The 17934-nt window shown below is 33.9% G+C and overlaps 1 protein-coding gene across 2 annotated transcripts in view; it reads right to left on the bottom strand.

Moving 5' to 3' along the window:
• The window catches only part of LOC110453617 (Friend leukemia integration 1 transcription factor-like), a 46255-nt gene extending 36654 nt beyond the window's left edge, over nt 1-9601 (bottom strand). The window contains exons 1-2 of one of the 2 annotated variants that reach the window (XM_021502636.1): nt 9086-9601; nt 7342-8200 (exon numbers count right to left, since the gene is read on the bottom strand). In XM_021502636.1, coding sequence (XP_021358311.1) covers nt 7342-8200; nt 9086-9088 — 862 coding nt within the window. In that variant the 5' untranslated portion in view covers nt 9089-9601. Of the gene's footprint in view, nt 1-7341; nt 8201-8744; nt 9007-9085 lie in introns of those variants that run through there. The other variant, XM_021502635.1, reaches the window with a different exon arrangement.
• Nucleotides 9602-17934: the final 8333 nt, after the last annotated feature.

Genomic DNA, 17934 nt, shown 5'->3' with positions numbered 1-17934 from the left:
ACGGACGACGGACGACGGACGACGGACGACGGACGACGACGGACGAAAACGGATAGCAATAGGTCACTTGAGCTAAAGCTCAGGTGACCTAAAAAGTTAGCTTAGGATCACTTCGATAAACTCCTACCCGTAAAGTGGTCAATTTTGACCTTTGTTCCTTTAATCTTGATCGTTTATCCCAAAAATCAGGTATCATAGAACTTAATATGACCACACCGTGGTGGAAATATGGACTGAATGGGTTGAGGGGTTTGTGTGATATGATACTGTACAGAAGATTTTGACTTCAGAGGTCACTATACTTAAATGTCGTTATTATCCGTTTTATTCAAAGTTGTAAATGTATCACATTATAAAGGTACAATGAGGACTGTCTCCTCACCATGTATTTCTACTGTGTTTCCGAAAACTTAAGGTATAGATGTTAATTATGTTGACCTTTACTATCACTAATGAATCCTGAATTGACCAAATGGCCATTTGGCACAGTATATGATTTGTTTAAACCTCTGCATCGACACACTCTTTTTTATTAGGTGATTCTTTGTTCTTATTTCTAGTGATTGTTTTACTCTGAAACCTCGACCTATGATCGTCAACATCTAATCAGGTGTAGAACGCGATGTTAACATATATCAAATCTGTCTAAGGGTTCTTGAGGTAAATGGCACACACGCTTTTTTTAACTATGGACGCACTGGTACAGTGGTTGTTTTATATCATCCTCCTCTAAATGGAGGCCATCCTCGATTTCCAGGGTTATGCTCACCTACGCTGTGTAGAGAGCGTAGGTGAGCGTAACCTCTGTAAATAGAGGATGAGTTGGGGCTATCATGTTGTCCTGCTTGAGTGACAATTGCGCGCGGGAAATAATTATCATGCGTTATTTTGACGACGTGTGATTTATTTAACAAATTGTTTATTTGCAAATGTTTAATTTATTAAACTTACCAAAGAGTACTTGCTTCATCAAGAGACGATGTTTGTAACACTTTTTATACTTATATACATTTTAATATGCTATTTTGAATTAAGAAAATTTAAGTTTTTATTCCTAGTTATTTACATGCTTTTGCCATACTAAGACATCGGTATAAGGTTAACTCAAAATCAAATTTGTCTGTCAAGCTGTACGTTCGAGTTCAAGAAGCTAACATAGCTTTATTAGTTTGCCGTGTCAATTGTGTGGCCAGGTGTACTTCCTTATGGAAACCCATTCCTCTTGTATCACTCAAACTTGAAATTACTTCCTCATATTGTAACGAGTAGGTCTTACCCGCCTTTATTTCATGGCAAAAACGACATATGGATTTTGTAGATATGAAATAAGGGCACCACTTGTTTTTGTTTGCATTGTATGTATATTATATTATAACATAACATGTTATTATCAGCTTTGTACATAAATTATTAAGTGTTAATCCAAAGGGATCATATACTTTTATGTTATATGCAACAGAGTACGGATTATTTTAACTTCTATTGCTTTTAAATAGTCACTAATTACAGGTGCATTTTTCAAACTTAACAACAATAAATGAGAAATACCACGCTTTTCATTCTGCGATAGTATTTAACACCATCAGTGTCGAAAAGCTGAAGGAGATTTAGGTGGTGAATCAAATTAATCTGCGACCATCTCCTTTATATGATTTAGCTGTTGAGAGGACGCAAAACTTCCAAACAAACACCTCTGATTAAATATTTAACAATATTAAAAAGTATCTATATTCCACTTGATGGTATTATTTTTTTTATAATTTTATTCGCTATTCAACATTTATTGCGCCTAAGGTTTGAACTGTCAGAGGGGTTGTAGTTTGTCTTTTAATTTGTTTTATTAAATCCGATTTATTTATGATGTTGATCATAAAAACGGCTTAACAATAAATACAATACCACTAAGTCTGTGTACAAGGACAAAATCACAACTCCACATCATCCAAAAATAAATAATATGAACCCAAGAGACACCAAAACAAATGGTAGGATATCTTGAACTGCATTGGAAATAGGAGTCAAAGCATGAAACACGTATCATACCAGCAAGGGAAATTCTGTGAAGTATGTCAGTGTCCCGAAATCCTATTACGTGGATTAGACTCACGAAAGGACCTTTTTGTTAACTCCGACGACGGCTGCTATATTATCAATGGAAAAGTAAGTTTAAGGTTGTGATTAGTCCTTGTTAGAATTGAGCTATGTTCTAAGAAACTGTTAATTTCTGGAGAAAACAATGAATCATTTTTTACCAGATCACATTTTTCTGATAACGTACTTACCAAAGGTGCCTTTGTACACATAGCCCAAAACTAGATAGATAAAAATATAGGTCGTGATTGCTGCATTGAGAACAGTAATTCAGATTTGATATTTTCTTCGTACCGAAGAATAATGTATGTACACAAACCTATAAGGTATCTGCCTATGATAAATGCTTGTTATATCAATATTCCAAAATTTCATGGTCTATTCCGGGGTCTTTGATTATGATTCAAATGCCTGCTGGTTCTAGTAAGGACATTGCGACACTTTTGTAAGCTTAATTGTATGAGGCGACTAAATTGGCGTCCCATGTAGAACCTTTTTTTTTTAATTGGAAGAAATAGAAACCATTGTCTTTTGGTACATTCCTGCCATTTAAGTACATGTACTTGTGTTATATGCTGATGGACGGGCTGCTTTGCAGTTGTGTAAATGATTGTAAAAATTCACAAATGATATTTTACGTCTTAAATCATCGGCGTTTCTAGTTTTCTTTTTAATGTCATGATGCATTTACGAAAAAACATTATTCCTCAGCACAAATCACTCGCAGATCAGTACATATTGAGTGACTCATCAAAACCCGGTTGAAAGCTCAGATATCTGTTCTAGCTATGTACACATTTGACTTGTTTATCACAAACTATTTGCAATAAGATTTCCATATATATTCTATAAATCTCTATTGAGCAATGCAAGTACTTCATCTTACTCTATAGTTCAATTAGAAATTAGGACACATTCATTTTGATATTCCTCACAAGTTCCATATTCGTTGGCTTTTCAAGCGTAACACCGTGAATTAATGAAAATAGTTTTCGTTAATTAGATTAAAACTATGTTTTACTTAAATTAAAAACATAAAACCTCAATAAGCTAAATAAAAAAAATTACCCTTGCATTCCTAGCCTTTTTACCGAAAACAAACCAGCTTTGAAATCATACCGACTTTGAAAATAAGCCTTTGGTTTCATGCAATAATAACATTTTGTCTCGACCCAAACAATTTGTGCATGTAGTTATCGCATAACAGATATTGCATCATAATTTTTCGAACATGTCCTGATGTCTATAATTAACCTACCGGTTTATCACATGGTGATTACGTTAAGTATTAAACGAGCCCCGTAACATGATCACGACGTGTATTAGAAATGTATGTGTGTTTTAAAAATTTAATTTCTACTCCAAGAAGATATTAACTACCAGGTAAAGTTCTATTTCATTATTAAGTTTTAAATACAGACCAACTTTATAAGGGAAATTACTTTTATTACTGTGATTGTGACATCCTGCAAAAATTTAATACCATCTCGAAGACTTTCAAAATACAGTACTTTTGAAAATAAGAAAAACATGGTTATTTTGAATTTGAATGCAGGCTCCGGAATTAGGCAAGGGATTCCCTACTAAAAGGAACATCACCGTTTCTTATTGTCTTATTATTCAAAATACTCAAAATAGCTGTGTTTGAAACATTTCTGTTCTCTATTAAAATTTGAGAATACCTTTTTGATTATTTAATTGTGCCTTCTTGTTTATTATGCAACATTTGAGTACACATGCAACGTTAAATAAAGAACGTTTGCATCGACATTATTTGATAGAGAGCCATTGCACAATGATATTATACAATATTTGTTATAGGACGTTGAAACCTATTACATTTCTGTACCTTCATTATAACAAGATGTTAACATAAGTTATAACTACAATATTACAGGACGTTAATATTGTTATAAACTATCATATGCAGGGAATTTATATCGGTACAAGATATAAAATCTTGATGTTTAATTCATTTGTCTACATTGTTTTAATGCAGGGCGTTGAAAACATATTTTTACAACTAAGATACGGGAGAATTGTATAGGCAATATCAGTTACAGGATGTTTACATAAAACATATCCATGAAATTAGATACAGGGTATAAACACAAAGGATTTTACAGTAGATATTTACACTATTAGATACATCATGTTTAATAAACCATATATACAAACATACGATTTGTGACCTTTTCATAAATTGTACCTAGTGTATTTGGTATTGAACATTTACATCGATATAATCGTACAATATTTAATAGCTGATGCTTAAATCAACTATAGCGTATAACTTTACCGCAATTTATATGTGCACTATTTGATACAGGATATGAAATAAATTAAACATATATTTGCAATATAAGAGTTCTGTCGTTTAATTAAATAAATATCTAAAATATTCCGTATAAAATATTTGTATCAATAATATTGTATACAAGTCGACCAATTATGTTATAACAAAATACGGAATTTAATCTTAAATACGGGATGTTCGCTTTGAAATTTAAATATATGATTAAAGTTACCTGGTATTAACTTCAATTAAATGGAGAAAAAAATATGAAAAACAAATCTTTCAAACAGTAATTATTAACTCAAAATAATTATAACTACAGACCAATTTTACATGTTATAAATAGTTAACAGTTTTATTCACGATATGAAATACACAAAGCTTAAATAAACAGTTTAGACAAAAAGAATTTTACATCAATTTTATCGTTCAATAGTTACTGTACCTCGAATATCAATTAACAAACCATTGTTATAACAGTACAATGTATCTAGTAACAGGAATGTTATCGTAATGAGATTTATAAAATGATATTTTCATATCAGATGAACAGCTAAGATAAAGCTACTAACCAACTATACTGTCATAAACCATTGTAACAAGAACTATTACGAAGTTTGAGTAGTAGGGGGGTGGGGGGGGGAGAGATCATAACATGACGTAAAATTCAAAACATGGAAATTACCGTATGGTTTCCGATTGACGTTTGTTGCTTGACGACACTGCTACAATGTAACCACTGAAAACTCTATTTTGTTCATGCAAATAAATGTCGGATCCTACATTTTTTTAAATATATCGCGAATCCCAGAAAATGGGGGAATATATGTTTTCTTGCTTTCTGCAGATTTGATATCCTCGTAGCATCTAAGGTCCAATAAAGTCGGGTGTCTAGGGAGACGCTGTCTAATTTTTTTTTTAAATCCTAGAAAAGAAAACAAAAAAGGTCCCAAGGGTTGCAGTGGGGACAACACATCAATTAAGGACACGGAGGTAAGCCCCATGCCAGGGGTCCTACATTAACAGTCTCCTACGATAAATTCACGAGCATATAGCAGGTTAAATTCCCCCCAGTACTTGCAGGATGTAAACAATCGTTACAAAATTTAATTTAATTAAATTTGTTTGATTAGCCTTCATGAGCATGAAAAAATTAACATAACCACAACAGGTATAATATGTATAAAAAAAAACCGGCAGTATCCAAAATGAAAAGAATACTTTAAAACGACTTCGTTTATTAAGCTGTTTGAAACTCATTATTGTTAAAAAGCTTATACCGATGTTGTTTCTTCTCTCTATTTTTTAACAATGTAAGTACATGTATAACCATATAATCTTTTACTTTGGTTCGTTCTAAACTTGATATTCCGTCTATGGAGGATAATATAAAGCAAAATGTAAGAACAAACAGGAAATAGTATAGCATTTAAAACTATAGTTTTAAACACACATTTAATGTAAACAAACGAAAGCATAAACCTTCGAATGATCAGATTCTAAACGGACTTATTTATTTACTGCAAATGATTACATTTATTATACATAATGTAGCATAAAACCATGGTTATATTATGAACACTGCTATAATTGGTGCATGATTAACCTCAAGTCGGTGCCACACAAGCATTAGATACTTAAATATATGCAACATAGTTTGTAATGTTGATATACATTTCTAACTAGAAAATGTCTGACATAAATGCTCCCGCTCATAGATGGGACGGTACGGGACGCGACGGGACGGGACGGGACGGGACGGACATGGGCACGCTATATGCCCACATCCCCCCATTTTATGGCGGAGGCATAACAATAATTACGTCAACCCATATAAAATCTATAAAACATTTTTTAGGCGAAAAAAGCAGGTGTTATAATAATGTGCTTCTAACTATTGCCACAACAATAAAAAAAAACAATTAGTACACACAACAATTAGCATACCACAAACCCAAAGCAGTCAACACATAAACATGATAAAATAAAAATATACTACCAGGTAATTCTCCAAACGGCTTGTGATACTTTAACACAAAATCAACACTATAAGATGTATTACACTGTTAATTCTTCCAAACATATTCTGCTTTTGTAAAACAGTTGTTTTCAATCATTTTTATAAAATGTATTGCATTTTTATATGAAAATATTGATATTTCAATGTTTTCATTATAGATTTTAATGTACATTAATACCGTATAATTGTGCGAAATTTCTCAAAACCAACAACACTACTTATTATTTTCTTTTTATACCCAGATAGATAAATACCTTGCACACCTTTACAATGATGATGATAATATATAATATCTTTTAAAAATGGATTGCCGGACATACAGAACCTAATCAAGAAAATGAGTTTGCTGTTATTCATTCTAACCTATTGTAATAATTTTTAGATATAATTATCACGAAAAGAAATCTATCCCGACAATATAGACTACCTGCCTGGCAAAAAAATATATTCTACAAAAAGGATATGGTAATTTTAATAAATAGAAAGAAAATGAATATCGTTTCAGTTCAAACAAGTTCCACCAAGATATTCATATACCTTGACCGTGTATATAATTGCAGGAATAAAGATTACATGAACAAATGGCTAAGTTAAGACTTAAATTCAAAATTAACCTGGAATCCATTTAAAAATATATCCATTTACATCCACCGTAGTTGTACATTTTTGTCAGTTCAGTCTGAATTCATCACAACTTCATATATATATAACCAAATTATCTTGACTATGTTTGTGTTATTTCATCTCAGCTGAAATTTATTTTCACTGGTCTGTCATTTGTATTAATATTCGGAAACTTTGAAATTAAGAAAAGAAGATTAGTAGGATCAATTAGCAGCACGGCAGTCGTTTTACATTAAACCTTTATTTAAACGAAGTTCTGAGGCATATACAGGAAGCAGGTATGAAGGACAATACTTGATGATAAACTCACCTGCCGGAACAATGACTTTCTTGGACTGTTCCTGATGAGCAACGTCATTTCCCGTGCTCTCTGATCTCGACCTGGGACACGTGAGATTGAACGGTTCATTGTTTATGTTTTTGCTGGGTGTGTCGTAGGGGGAGCATGTGCGCTGGTACTGAGAGGGGGAGGGAGGCTTGACAGGTTCCATTGGATACAGGTGCTGCTTCAGGGTCTGGGCGGAGTATTTGTTGTAAGTATTGTTATACGCTGTGGTGGAAACGGCTTGCATGGCCGTTGTGTCGAAAGGGTTCAGTTCGTCAATGTCAGAGACACGTGGAAGCATTGGGTCACCGACAGCACTGGTTCTGTTATCGGAAACAAAAGAGTATCCCGTGCCTATTCCTCCATTGTCTTTGGGAGTGGTAACTAGTGGCGGGCCCGGGGGCTCGAAAGCTGACCGGCTGGGGTCAAAAGTACCAATGGAGGAGTTTGTGTCGATGTATTGAGCGTTAACCAAAGGCTGACAGTACACTGTTTCTGGAGATGTAACAGAGTAGCCAGCCCACTGCTGTGTGGGACAGGACACCACGGGGGTACACAGGGGTACATGTACCCCACCTACCACCGAGTCGGTTACCAGGCCCGGTTCCAACTTTACATTGATAGATGACTGTTTTACAGATAGTTCTGGTAAATTCGGAATGGTGCCATTTGAATCCGAATATGTAGATGAGTTGCCGTTTTGTATATTTGATGCTGCGGTTTCTACTATATCTGATTCTCGGTCTTCGGATGCACACGTGCTTGCGACGTCACAGTTTTCTATGTCGACCGGTGTCAGTGAATTTGGGGCCGGCGACGGCGGACTTCCACACACCGTTGGATCCTGAGGAAACAATAAATTGTGTATTAAATATAACCTATATTTTACTGATCACTAACAGATCTTGTATTTTGATTTTTTAAAAACTTCAATCTAATGCAAGGTACATACATGCCATTGGACTAGTCTAGAGTACCTCATTTTCGAAGGTTTTTGTGCTTTTGCAATAGCTTAAATCATATAAGGCGGTGTTTACAGAAGTAAAATGCAATCTAAATGGAGAGCCATGACTAGGTAGCATTGCACCAAGTAGTCTACAATTGAAAACAATATTACAACATTACAAAATGTCAAACAAGATGTAACTACATACAATTCGAACACCTGTATCGATATTTATGTCTATTCATGATAAAAAATAATTGAGTATAAACCGCTACATTATAATTGTTTCTAAAAAATGTGTAGGGATTACGTGTAAAAAAACCCATCAACTAACTACAATGCTAAAGGTTCAATTGCCGCGCTTAAGTATTTATAGATTGAACAAACAAAAAATCAAAATAGTGAAAATATTGCTCATAACGATACATAAATAAAAACGTACATTGATTGCGTATTTCCGCCATAGTTCTCGGGCAGATCTTAACATCAATTAAATAAGTCATAACCGTATATCAAAATCTTAAAATTGACCGGAATATGATTCTTTCTCTGTGCTTAGACTTCTTTCATATACAGAGCCCAGAACGGAGTTTTTCAACTCCATACTTCCTATACTTCTCTTCCTATACACTAGATCGTTCCTGTGTGGGGAAGTCGCTCAAGTAGTCAACAATCTAACATGACACGACCGGGCGACAGTGTCAACTACGATAGCTTCAATTACACACAGCAATGCAGGTGAAACACATATCCTGGTGGCATCGCATAAAATAGCATACTCACCATTCCAAAGAAATCTGAGAAAGTGCCGATGGAGGAATGAGGAAAACAAGGAAATTGTCCGTCTGTTGTATGTGAACTACTTGAGTGGTGTTTGACGTAGCATGTTTAGAGGTTATTTTATGAAAAACTAGTAATACTGATACACCAAAGCGGTCGACGTAGCCAGGGCTTCGGCGAAAGGAAACGACGACTTATCAGCACAATGCATACGAAGGGAAACTCAAGTGGCTGACAGGAAACCATCTACGTATCTCGTGTAGATAGTCCTGTGCTAGGCCTGCCCACTTGTTTATGTGTAAATGCATGGAGATTAGGGGGCTTTGTTGTGTGTGGCAAACGATCACCCTAGTTATACAGACAATATATATGATGGAGCTTGAAAATGTGTCTAAATATTGAAACACTTCAGCATATACGTATATATATAAACCGCTCAGCCTCCGCCATTGGTCCTTGGTCCCATTGTCGACGCGAGGTCCGTACTAGGCTGTGCTTATGTGCATTAAATCCGAGCCTTATCTCATGGGCACAAACGATTGCAGTATTTACTAGCTGAAGTACCCTCTCGAGATTTCAAATTTTCAGTTGTGACGATGTAGGGATCATCTCCTTTCCTCCAATCAACCTAACCGCACTATACTATCCTAAACTCCATCGTCATCCCTTAGTCACTGTGAGTTACGAGAATCAAGGATTGTTTATTTGCGACATAGTTTTGCTACCACAAGGAAATCCTGTTCATTATAGCTCATTAACCTTATCATTGTAAATCGATTATTATGATATAATATTTCCATTGTAGTAACATGCTGTTCACATAAATTATTCATATAAATTGTATAACCACAGTAAACCAATACAGACAAGGTACAACATATGATCGACAAAGTCCTGCACAAACAAACAAAAACATATGTAAAAGACAAACTGTTAAAAAATAATTAAGACTTAATTCTAAGTTCGTGTTAGCTGTGGATTAATGCAGTCTTACATAAGTTGTTCATTTACTGCAAATTGTTCGTCATATGCCGTGCATTGTGGCCGGTCTTTGCATTTCATTGAATTTGAAAATATGATGTATGCATGACTTTTCAAGAAGCGGGCGTGGATCACCCCATAAGATCATTTAAATCTGTAAAATGAGTTTCAAAATCATCAGATGGTAGAGACAAGGCTACTTCTGCCGTAACATCTGCATTTTCATATATCTGTTATTTCCAAACGTCATGGAATATTGCATTGCAAAATAAAACAGATTTGGGGGGATATTATGTAATATTTTACGAATGAAAACAAAAACGAATTTCTTTTGCCAAGCTGTAAAACAGAGAGGGATCTAGAGAGGGATTACTTATTATTAACAGCTATGGTCATTTCAAAACTTACCTCCAAGAGGGTGTGCTGAACGCGATATATTGGTTATTTGCCACCTTGCGATATTAGATCTGACGCTGATTTTAGATAATCGTTGAAACGCCATGCCGAAGACAACCAGCCGGGTACTCCGCCGGATCTCATTATTCTCAACGGTTGTCGATATGATGAGAAGCACGTACTTTTTGGTATCATTAGAAATAGACATTTTACGGCATTCGGTAGGTATTTAGTACCCATTTTTCCAAGATACAACACTGGGATTTTATCATTTTGAAATGGTTTCAAAATAAATAAAGACTTGACTTTTTGGCATTTGCTTCCATTTATTAAGATGAAACCTGATACTTCTTTGAATCAATGGAACGACATGTTAAGCTGCCTGTAGAAAGTATTTCGAGTACAGATTGGGCTATAACACCACGGATATAAGTTTGACATGCCAAACTTACGTTTTTATTCTAAGATAACATTAAAACATCAACAGCGACTGCAACCATTATTTGAAACGTAAACCGTACCTCTTCAAATCAATGAAAATTGAAATAAAAAGTCTGGCTTTCAAAAAGTGTAATGCCCTAATTTAGAGCCTTAGTACCTCAGTTATATCATTTTTAAAAAGCTGAAAAAATGAATAAGAAAGCAACGTCTGGTCAAGAATCTACATACTTGAAGGGAAATGAATAAAATCGATGATTCACACGTTTTGGACGACGTCAAACTGCCCTTTTTTACTATGAATAAAGATTAAAACATCAACAGCGACTGCAACTCATTGTTTTGAAAGGAAGCTCATTTGATCGTTTCAATTTTCAAAATTTTAGCCTCCAAAGGAAGTTAAGTTTTGCATAACTCTGATATACAGTACTTCGGTAACATTTTAAAATTCATTTCCAAAAATTACATGAAAGAAGCAAAAATTATCTAGGGCGTCCCTAGCCTCTTCTGAAGAGGAAATGTCACACATCTAGGTATCATTAGAAAGGGAATTATAGCCGTTTTCAGAGAATGTTCCATCATTTCGGAAAGTTAAAGTCTTTGATAACATAATGATGCCAGAAGCATCTCAGATATTTTCATAATCTCACGGGGACCCCATTCTTCTTTGAATATTAAGAGAGGGACTTGCAGCGTTGTTGAAAACCTAATTGGTGCACATAATTCCGAATTATAACTCTGTCAATATACATGGTTTAGAACGAATGTCAAACTCACGGGTTTGCAAACGAAAAATATCAACAGCGATTGCAATATTCAACTGGAAAAAAATCGTACTTCTTGGTATCATTGGAAAAAAAATTGTTGTCACTTTCAGTCTGTTAAGTGCGAATAATTCCGTGCTTTTGTATGTAACATCATTTGGAAATATCAGAATTGATTGCAGAAGAACGAAGCAACATGAACCTTTGCGTCTCTGCTAGAAAATACTTCTAGAAAAGCAATTGAATTCACTTTCAGAAGCTGTTTGGTACGTATAATTCAGAATTATAACATTGCAAATATAAATTTTAGGACGTCAAACTTGGGTGTTTTTAATTATAAAGACCAGAATATAACAGCGACTGCAACCTTCATTAGAATAGTTTACCCATATATCTTGGTAGCACTGGAAAATATTATATTCAGTTTCAGAAGATAAATAAAAATCAAGACATCTGTGTGAAATGATTACCTCTACTTCTGGGATTCATTTGAGTTTGCCTTTTGATGCCTTTCAAATCATGCGCTGGGCATCATTTCGGCAACATGAACTTCAATGACATCAATTTAAAATATTAACATTGTTAGTAAAGAACCAACAAGCATCTTTCTAAAAACAGTGTTGTCCGCATAAAAATTGTCATTCCGCGCTATAACACAATATATATGTACGGTTTATTTTATTCTCAACAATATCCACTTAATGTTAAACCTTTCACGGATATCGTTGTAATTATATAAGTTACTGCAGGATTCAGACCAAAATTTCATGAAAAACACTTAGTTGATAAAAATCATAATTAAAACTTTAGAATGGGACCATGCCTCCCCTCGCCAGGGTTTGCTGCTTGGCGACATGTTTAAAACGTTTACATAGTTAATTATCAAAATAACATCTCTAAAACATTTTGGTGATTTTACAACCATCACATAAAATGATCAATAGATGACGATTATTATAAATCATTCTCATGAAGCAAAACGCTCTCGTTGGCTGGTTAATCTCACTACAATTAGTACCAAGCCTAAGATGGTCAGCACCTCTCAAGATTAATGTTGGATTTATACCAAGTTTTTATTGAAATCATTCTTTGCTCACTATGTCCACAATGAGGGACACTTAAATTGCATCAGTGAGGGTTCATTCTTCTGAAGTGATATCTACTTAACATGCGCGTTTCGTTTATTATCTTATTCAAGTGACCGTTACGTCAATGAGCCGCTTGTTAAGAAAAACATTCAGAATTGCACTAAAAATGAACACATCTTGGGCATCATTTACATGACAAACTAAAAAGTGGAAATATCGAAAGCAACCACTTGCAGTGTGATAAGACTCGTGTAACACTTTTTACATAAGCTATGTAAATTCGAATATTTATATCAATTAGTTGGGGCGCATTTCCCATGACAACTGGACATTCCAAAAGTCACCACTTTAAAATACGACCGTGGTTGTAACGGTGTTTGAGATATGCTCCGGAAACGAGTGTGAAAAGAACTCGTTTGTACTGTAATCCCCGGGCCGCCAACGTTGTTGATAAGCGCATAATACAATGGGTTATCCAGAGACCCATAAACGACATAATTATAATGACAGTAAAAAGCAAAACAAAAGGGTCGATCAATGTTTATTGCTAATATTTCAGAATAACCATATGTAAGTGATAAACTCATAACAATTTATCTTTGCATGGAACATATTAAAAACACTTTGCATTCTGTCGTTGGAACAACATTTAGAACACGGATTGATACATACAAAAACATTACTTTTGCTGACATACTTTAGTCACGACTTGAAAAAAGTAATAGCAAAGACAAACTTGAAGGCCTTAATACGACTAGAGCAAAGTCTATTTCCAGTCATTTCTGTTTAGCTCAGCGTAAAATGTCTGCTACTATGGCAATGCAAAAGCGATTAGGGCTCGGAAAAAAGTTAACACCTAAAAAAGAGATCACATTTAGTTGTGATGTACAGTAGCAAACATGAAAATAATACTTACTACTAAGGCATGTTACTACATTGTTGTGGTCAAGCATTTCCACTTCATATGACAAACTACTGAATAGCATGAGATCATCGAGACTAATGATCTTTTACGTCGTTTTGAATTCTTGCCGTCAATTAAGTTGAAACTGAGTCATTTGCCTGTATTTCTTTTTTAGTGACTAACATTCGAGACAGTTACTACACTTACAGAGGATGCATAAATGATCATCTTTGTTAGCAACGCCAACCTGAATTAACGTATAACGGTATGTACATGTATTCATAAACCATAATTATTGAATAATACGGTTTAAGAATTAAGATGAAATAACAGTTCAATCTGCACTTGTATGGGTAGAATAAATCACTAACGTTTAAACGAGCAAGATCTCTCACCAAAGTTTCAAATGTACATGATATTAAGCTGAAGAAATAATTGTGAATTTTAGAAGCGGTAAAAGACTAAAATATACAAGCAAGAGGACAGCCAGATGCATATTACGACAGTCTCTGACTCTATTATTATACAAAGTAAGGATTTTGATGATGGTAAACAAGAGGTATATCGAAAGGAAGGTCATCTGGACAAGATAAAAAGGCTTCAAGCACATGTTCACCCAGGGCAATTATGTGTACCATAGAAAAGATTATCAGATCGCTACGTCTGAAATACATACACAACTTCAAATATGATCGTAAACCCTTCCTTGTTTCAAAGAAATTGGATGGAAATAAAAGATAACGTGCCTTGAAACGAAAAAACTGAAAAGAAATGGAGGAAATAATTCCATTGTTGCAAAGAACGCTTATATATATTTTGGTCGCTTTCATAGCCCTAGTAAAAGGCACAGAAGAAAATTCTCAATTCTACAGCAAGTTCTCACATCGATTACTTTTTACGATCATGCATTCGTTTTCATCATTCATTTTTCAATCCCTGAACTGAAGAGATGCAGAAGTTGAGGGACCAGTTGTCTGGGCAAGTTTGTATACATTGGGTAGTATCTCTGCTAATACTGGTCGGATGTATACAAAGATATCATTGTGGTAGACCCACACGTTTCAAGGGGGACTAATGGAGAGTGAGGCAGTCGTGTTCCGGACAAGAAAATAGCCAAAGTGAAAATGCCGTATAATGCCAAATCCGTACCGACAGGCATATTTTTGTTAATTATTTTTTATCAAATGTGATGATATCACACTTTTCCAGTTTCCGGTGTACAAAAATCTTTGTATCTAAATATAATACTGCTACCATAAATTTGGCAATGCTTATCTTTTAATATATTTATCTATTTTCGCAAAAGATGTTAAGGATAAAACACGAAGATACCTGCAAAATATTAATGAATGAATTTCCTGGTCTGTACTAAATTACCTATAATTTATCTAATAAACTGCATGGGGGAGTCACTTCCAGTCATATCTGATATGACCATCACACACTCTAGAAGAATTGTAAGTAAATGCAATATTTCACATTACCGCATTTTAATACGACCAGATTATTTGAATGATGAATACCTGTATGCAAGAGAACTAACGCTAATAAATGTGTACAACCACGATAAATGTCCTTAGTATTTAATTGGGAACAAAATGGCAAAAGAATAAGCTCTAAACTAAACGCATCTGATACAAAGCAAGAGTGAAGCGAACTGGATGAGTAAAGCTCAATAGTTGTGATATCCAATCAATCATAAGTGATATGTTACAAAGCCACAAAGTGTACAAACATACAAATTTAAGTGATAAAAGTATAAAAAATAAATAGCATCTTAATTTTTCAACATAACAATTCAACATGCCAAAAGCAATTTGCATATGTTACAAATATTTGGCCAAAACACACAAGAAGGTCCCATTTACAACGACCGTTAACCCTTTCAGAAACGTTTCAATCTTAGCCATGAAGTAAAAACATTTTTAAGGGAAACACCACTGCCTATACAATACTTTAATTGTCAAAATATATCCTTTAAATACTGAATACATGTATCACTAAATACTTAATAGTAGACTTTCATAATTAGACACTCTCATAACTGCAGTCCGTCATTTGATTCATAACGTCATTTGGGTCACTTAGAAATACTGCACTTAACTAATATTCTTTTTATCTGATATCAGGCCTCCAACCAATGCTGTTAGCTGATGAATAAGTCTGTATATAGGATATGTAATGGATTTCTGCTGATTTTATATACATTTCAATACTGATATTATCGACATAGAAATAAATTTGAAAACAATTCAATTTGGTATTTGTTTTTACAATGTCTAAAACTTGTATAAGAAGTAATTGTACAATATTTATGAGGATCAATTAAGTGGAATGTGACCTGTCCGCGGCCAGTTCTATTATGATTTTTTTAAGGAATGTCGCAATGAGCATCAAACTAAATGGTTTTATCATATTGAAACAAGGATATTTCTGCTGTGAAACCAATGGAATTTCCCTGGACAAGGGCTATTCGAAAAATAAATATATGTATAGGGGTGGAGGCAGGGGGGCACTTTTCTGTTGCCTAATTACAACAGAATTGTATGACCCCAAACACATTTTTTGTATAAAAAATGCCTTTCCCAACTATTTATATCTGGAATGGTCCCTATCAGCAGAGCAATCAGTACATGTGAAACAACATGTTAATCTGGAATATATGTTCAACATATTGAAAACCTTGAAGGTTGTCAAAGAAATACAATCAGACGGTATAAGTAATTCACATTTAAAACTGTATATATAAAAGTTTTTTTTTCCCATTCAGATACCTTAAGTAAATAATAACCTATAATTATTTACATTCAAAAGAAAAACCATTACCACCATGCAAATAATGTACAAATGAATGTCAGTCAGAAAAGACAAGTAAATATCTACAGATAAAGAACAAATGAAAGTTTACACTAGAGGCAGGTTTTCTACATTGGGAAACATAATTTTGTATATACGAATCATAGGTATGACATGAATGTACAAAGGATATTTTATAGAACTGTCTAAATCTTTTGAAACACACCTATCCGTTATTGGGACCTAATACTTTAAGCATTTCGTCAGAAAAAAATAGAACTGTATGTCACAAGCTTACTTGATATCCCTGCTTCTCCAAAGAAATACTCATCAAAAGTCAGTTGCAATGTTGATAAATCAAGTAAGACAAGGTTTGGTTGGATGTTTCATAAAAGTCTGTTCAAAGATTTTATGAACATCATTCTGAGCATATTGAATACTAGGTTAATCACTTAAAAGAAAGTTTTACCTAGGGATTTCGCAAAAGTAGCATAACTAATACAAAATAGCTGGATTAAAAAAAGCAAAGGTGCAAAACTTCAGAGTAAGGTGATTACATCATAAGTGTTTCACAGAATTCGAATGAAAACTAAGAGTTGTCTAGACAAGATAAAAGATTACATCTACAGTAGGACAGACAATTGCAACTTGAGTTCATTATAACACATACTAACTTTGTCGTGGTGGGTATACCAATCAATAAATAAAATGTCTAATGTGTAATGTGCTTAATCAAACTGTTGATACCAAACACAAACAAAGTTTTAAAGTAAGAAATATCTTCAAAATATGATATCCAAGATTTCTTTTCGTATTCTTTAGTAATTTAAGACAGCAAATAATTTTCAAGATGTTGTGCATTTTGTTTAACCTCTAAAATTTTCAAACCTGCAAATGTGATTTCAAGAGCATAAGAAAAGAAACATTCAAACTCACTTAACATAAGGAGAAATACCCATAAAACTAACCATTGAAACAAAATGCATGTCAAAAGTAATCATCCCTTATTTTAAAACACTAGTAGAAAATACCCCAACTCTTATATTTTAGTTACAATTGAACGGTTAATACAACAAAGTCAAATTTTGTCAAATTAGCTACTGTTTACTGGTGATTTTTTATAATTTAACATCATGCTGATATTGATTTGTGATTTGCCTTATGGACTTTGAAATAAAATGCCTCCTTTTACATACTCATTGTTCTGAAAGTCTCGTAAGTTTTCTTTTCCTTTCATTACATGTATTAAAAAGTCAAAATTGAAATAAAAATTTAAAAATTTAAAAAGCATAATACATACATATTGACCCATTTAAGTTCAAGTATGATATAAAATGAAATTAAAATGTTCCCGAACAAAACAAGATAATTGCCCTTACAATCAACTGACAATAGATCATTGAGGTAATTGTATGGGGCAAGTATTTAATACAAAAGTTGATTGCATTCAATTCTAATGTTCCACTTTTTCTGCAAATATTTGAT

Source organism: Mizuhopecten yessoensis, unplaced genomic scaffold (assembly GCF_002113885.1).
Source record: "Mizuhopecten yessoensis strain PY_sf001 unplaced genomic scaffold, ASM211388v2 scaffold7473, whole genome shotgun sequence".
Lineage (NCBI taxonomy): Eukaryota > Metazoa > Mollusca > Bivalvia > Pectinida > Pectinidae > Mizuhopecten > Mizuhopecten yessoensis.
This window is presented reverse-complemented; position numbering and strand designations above follow the sequence as displayed.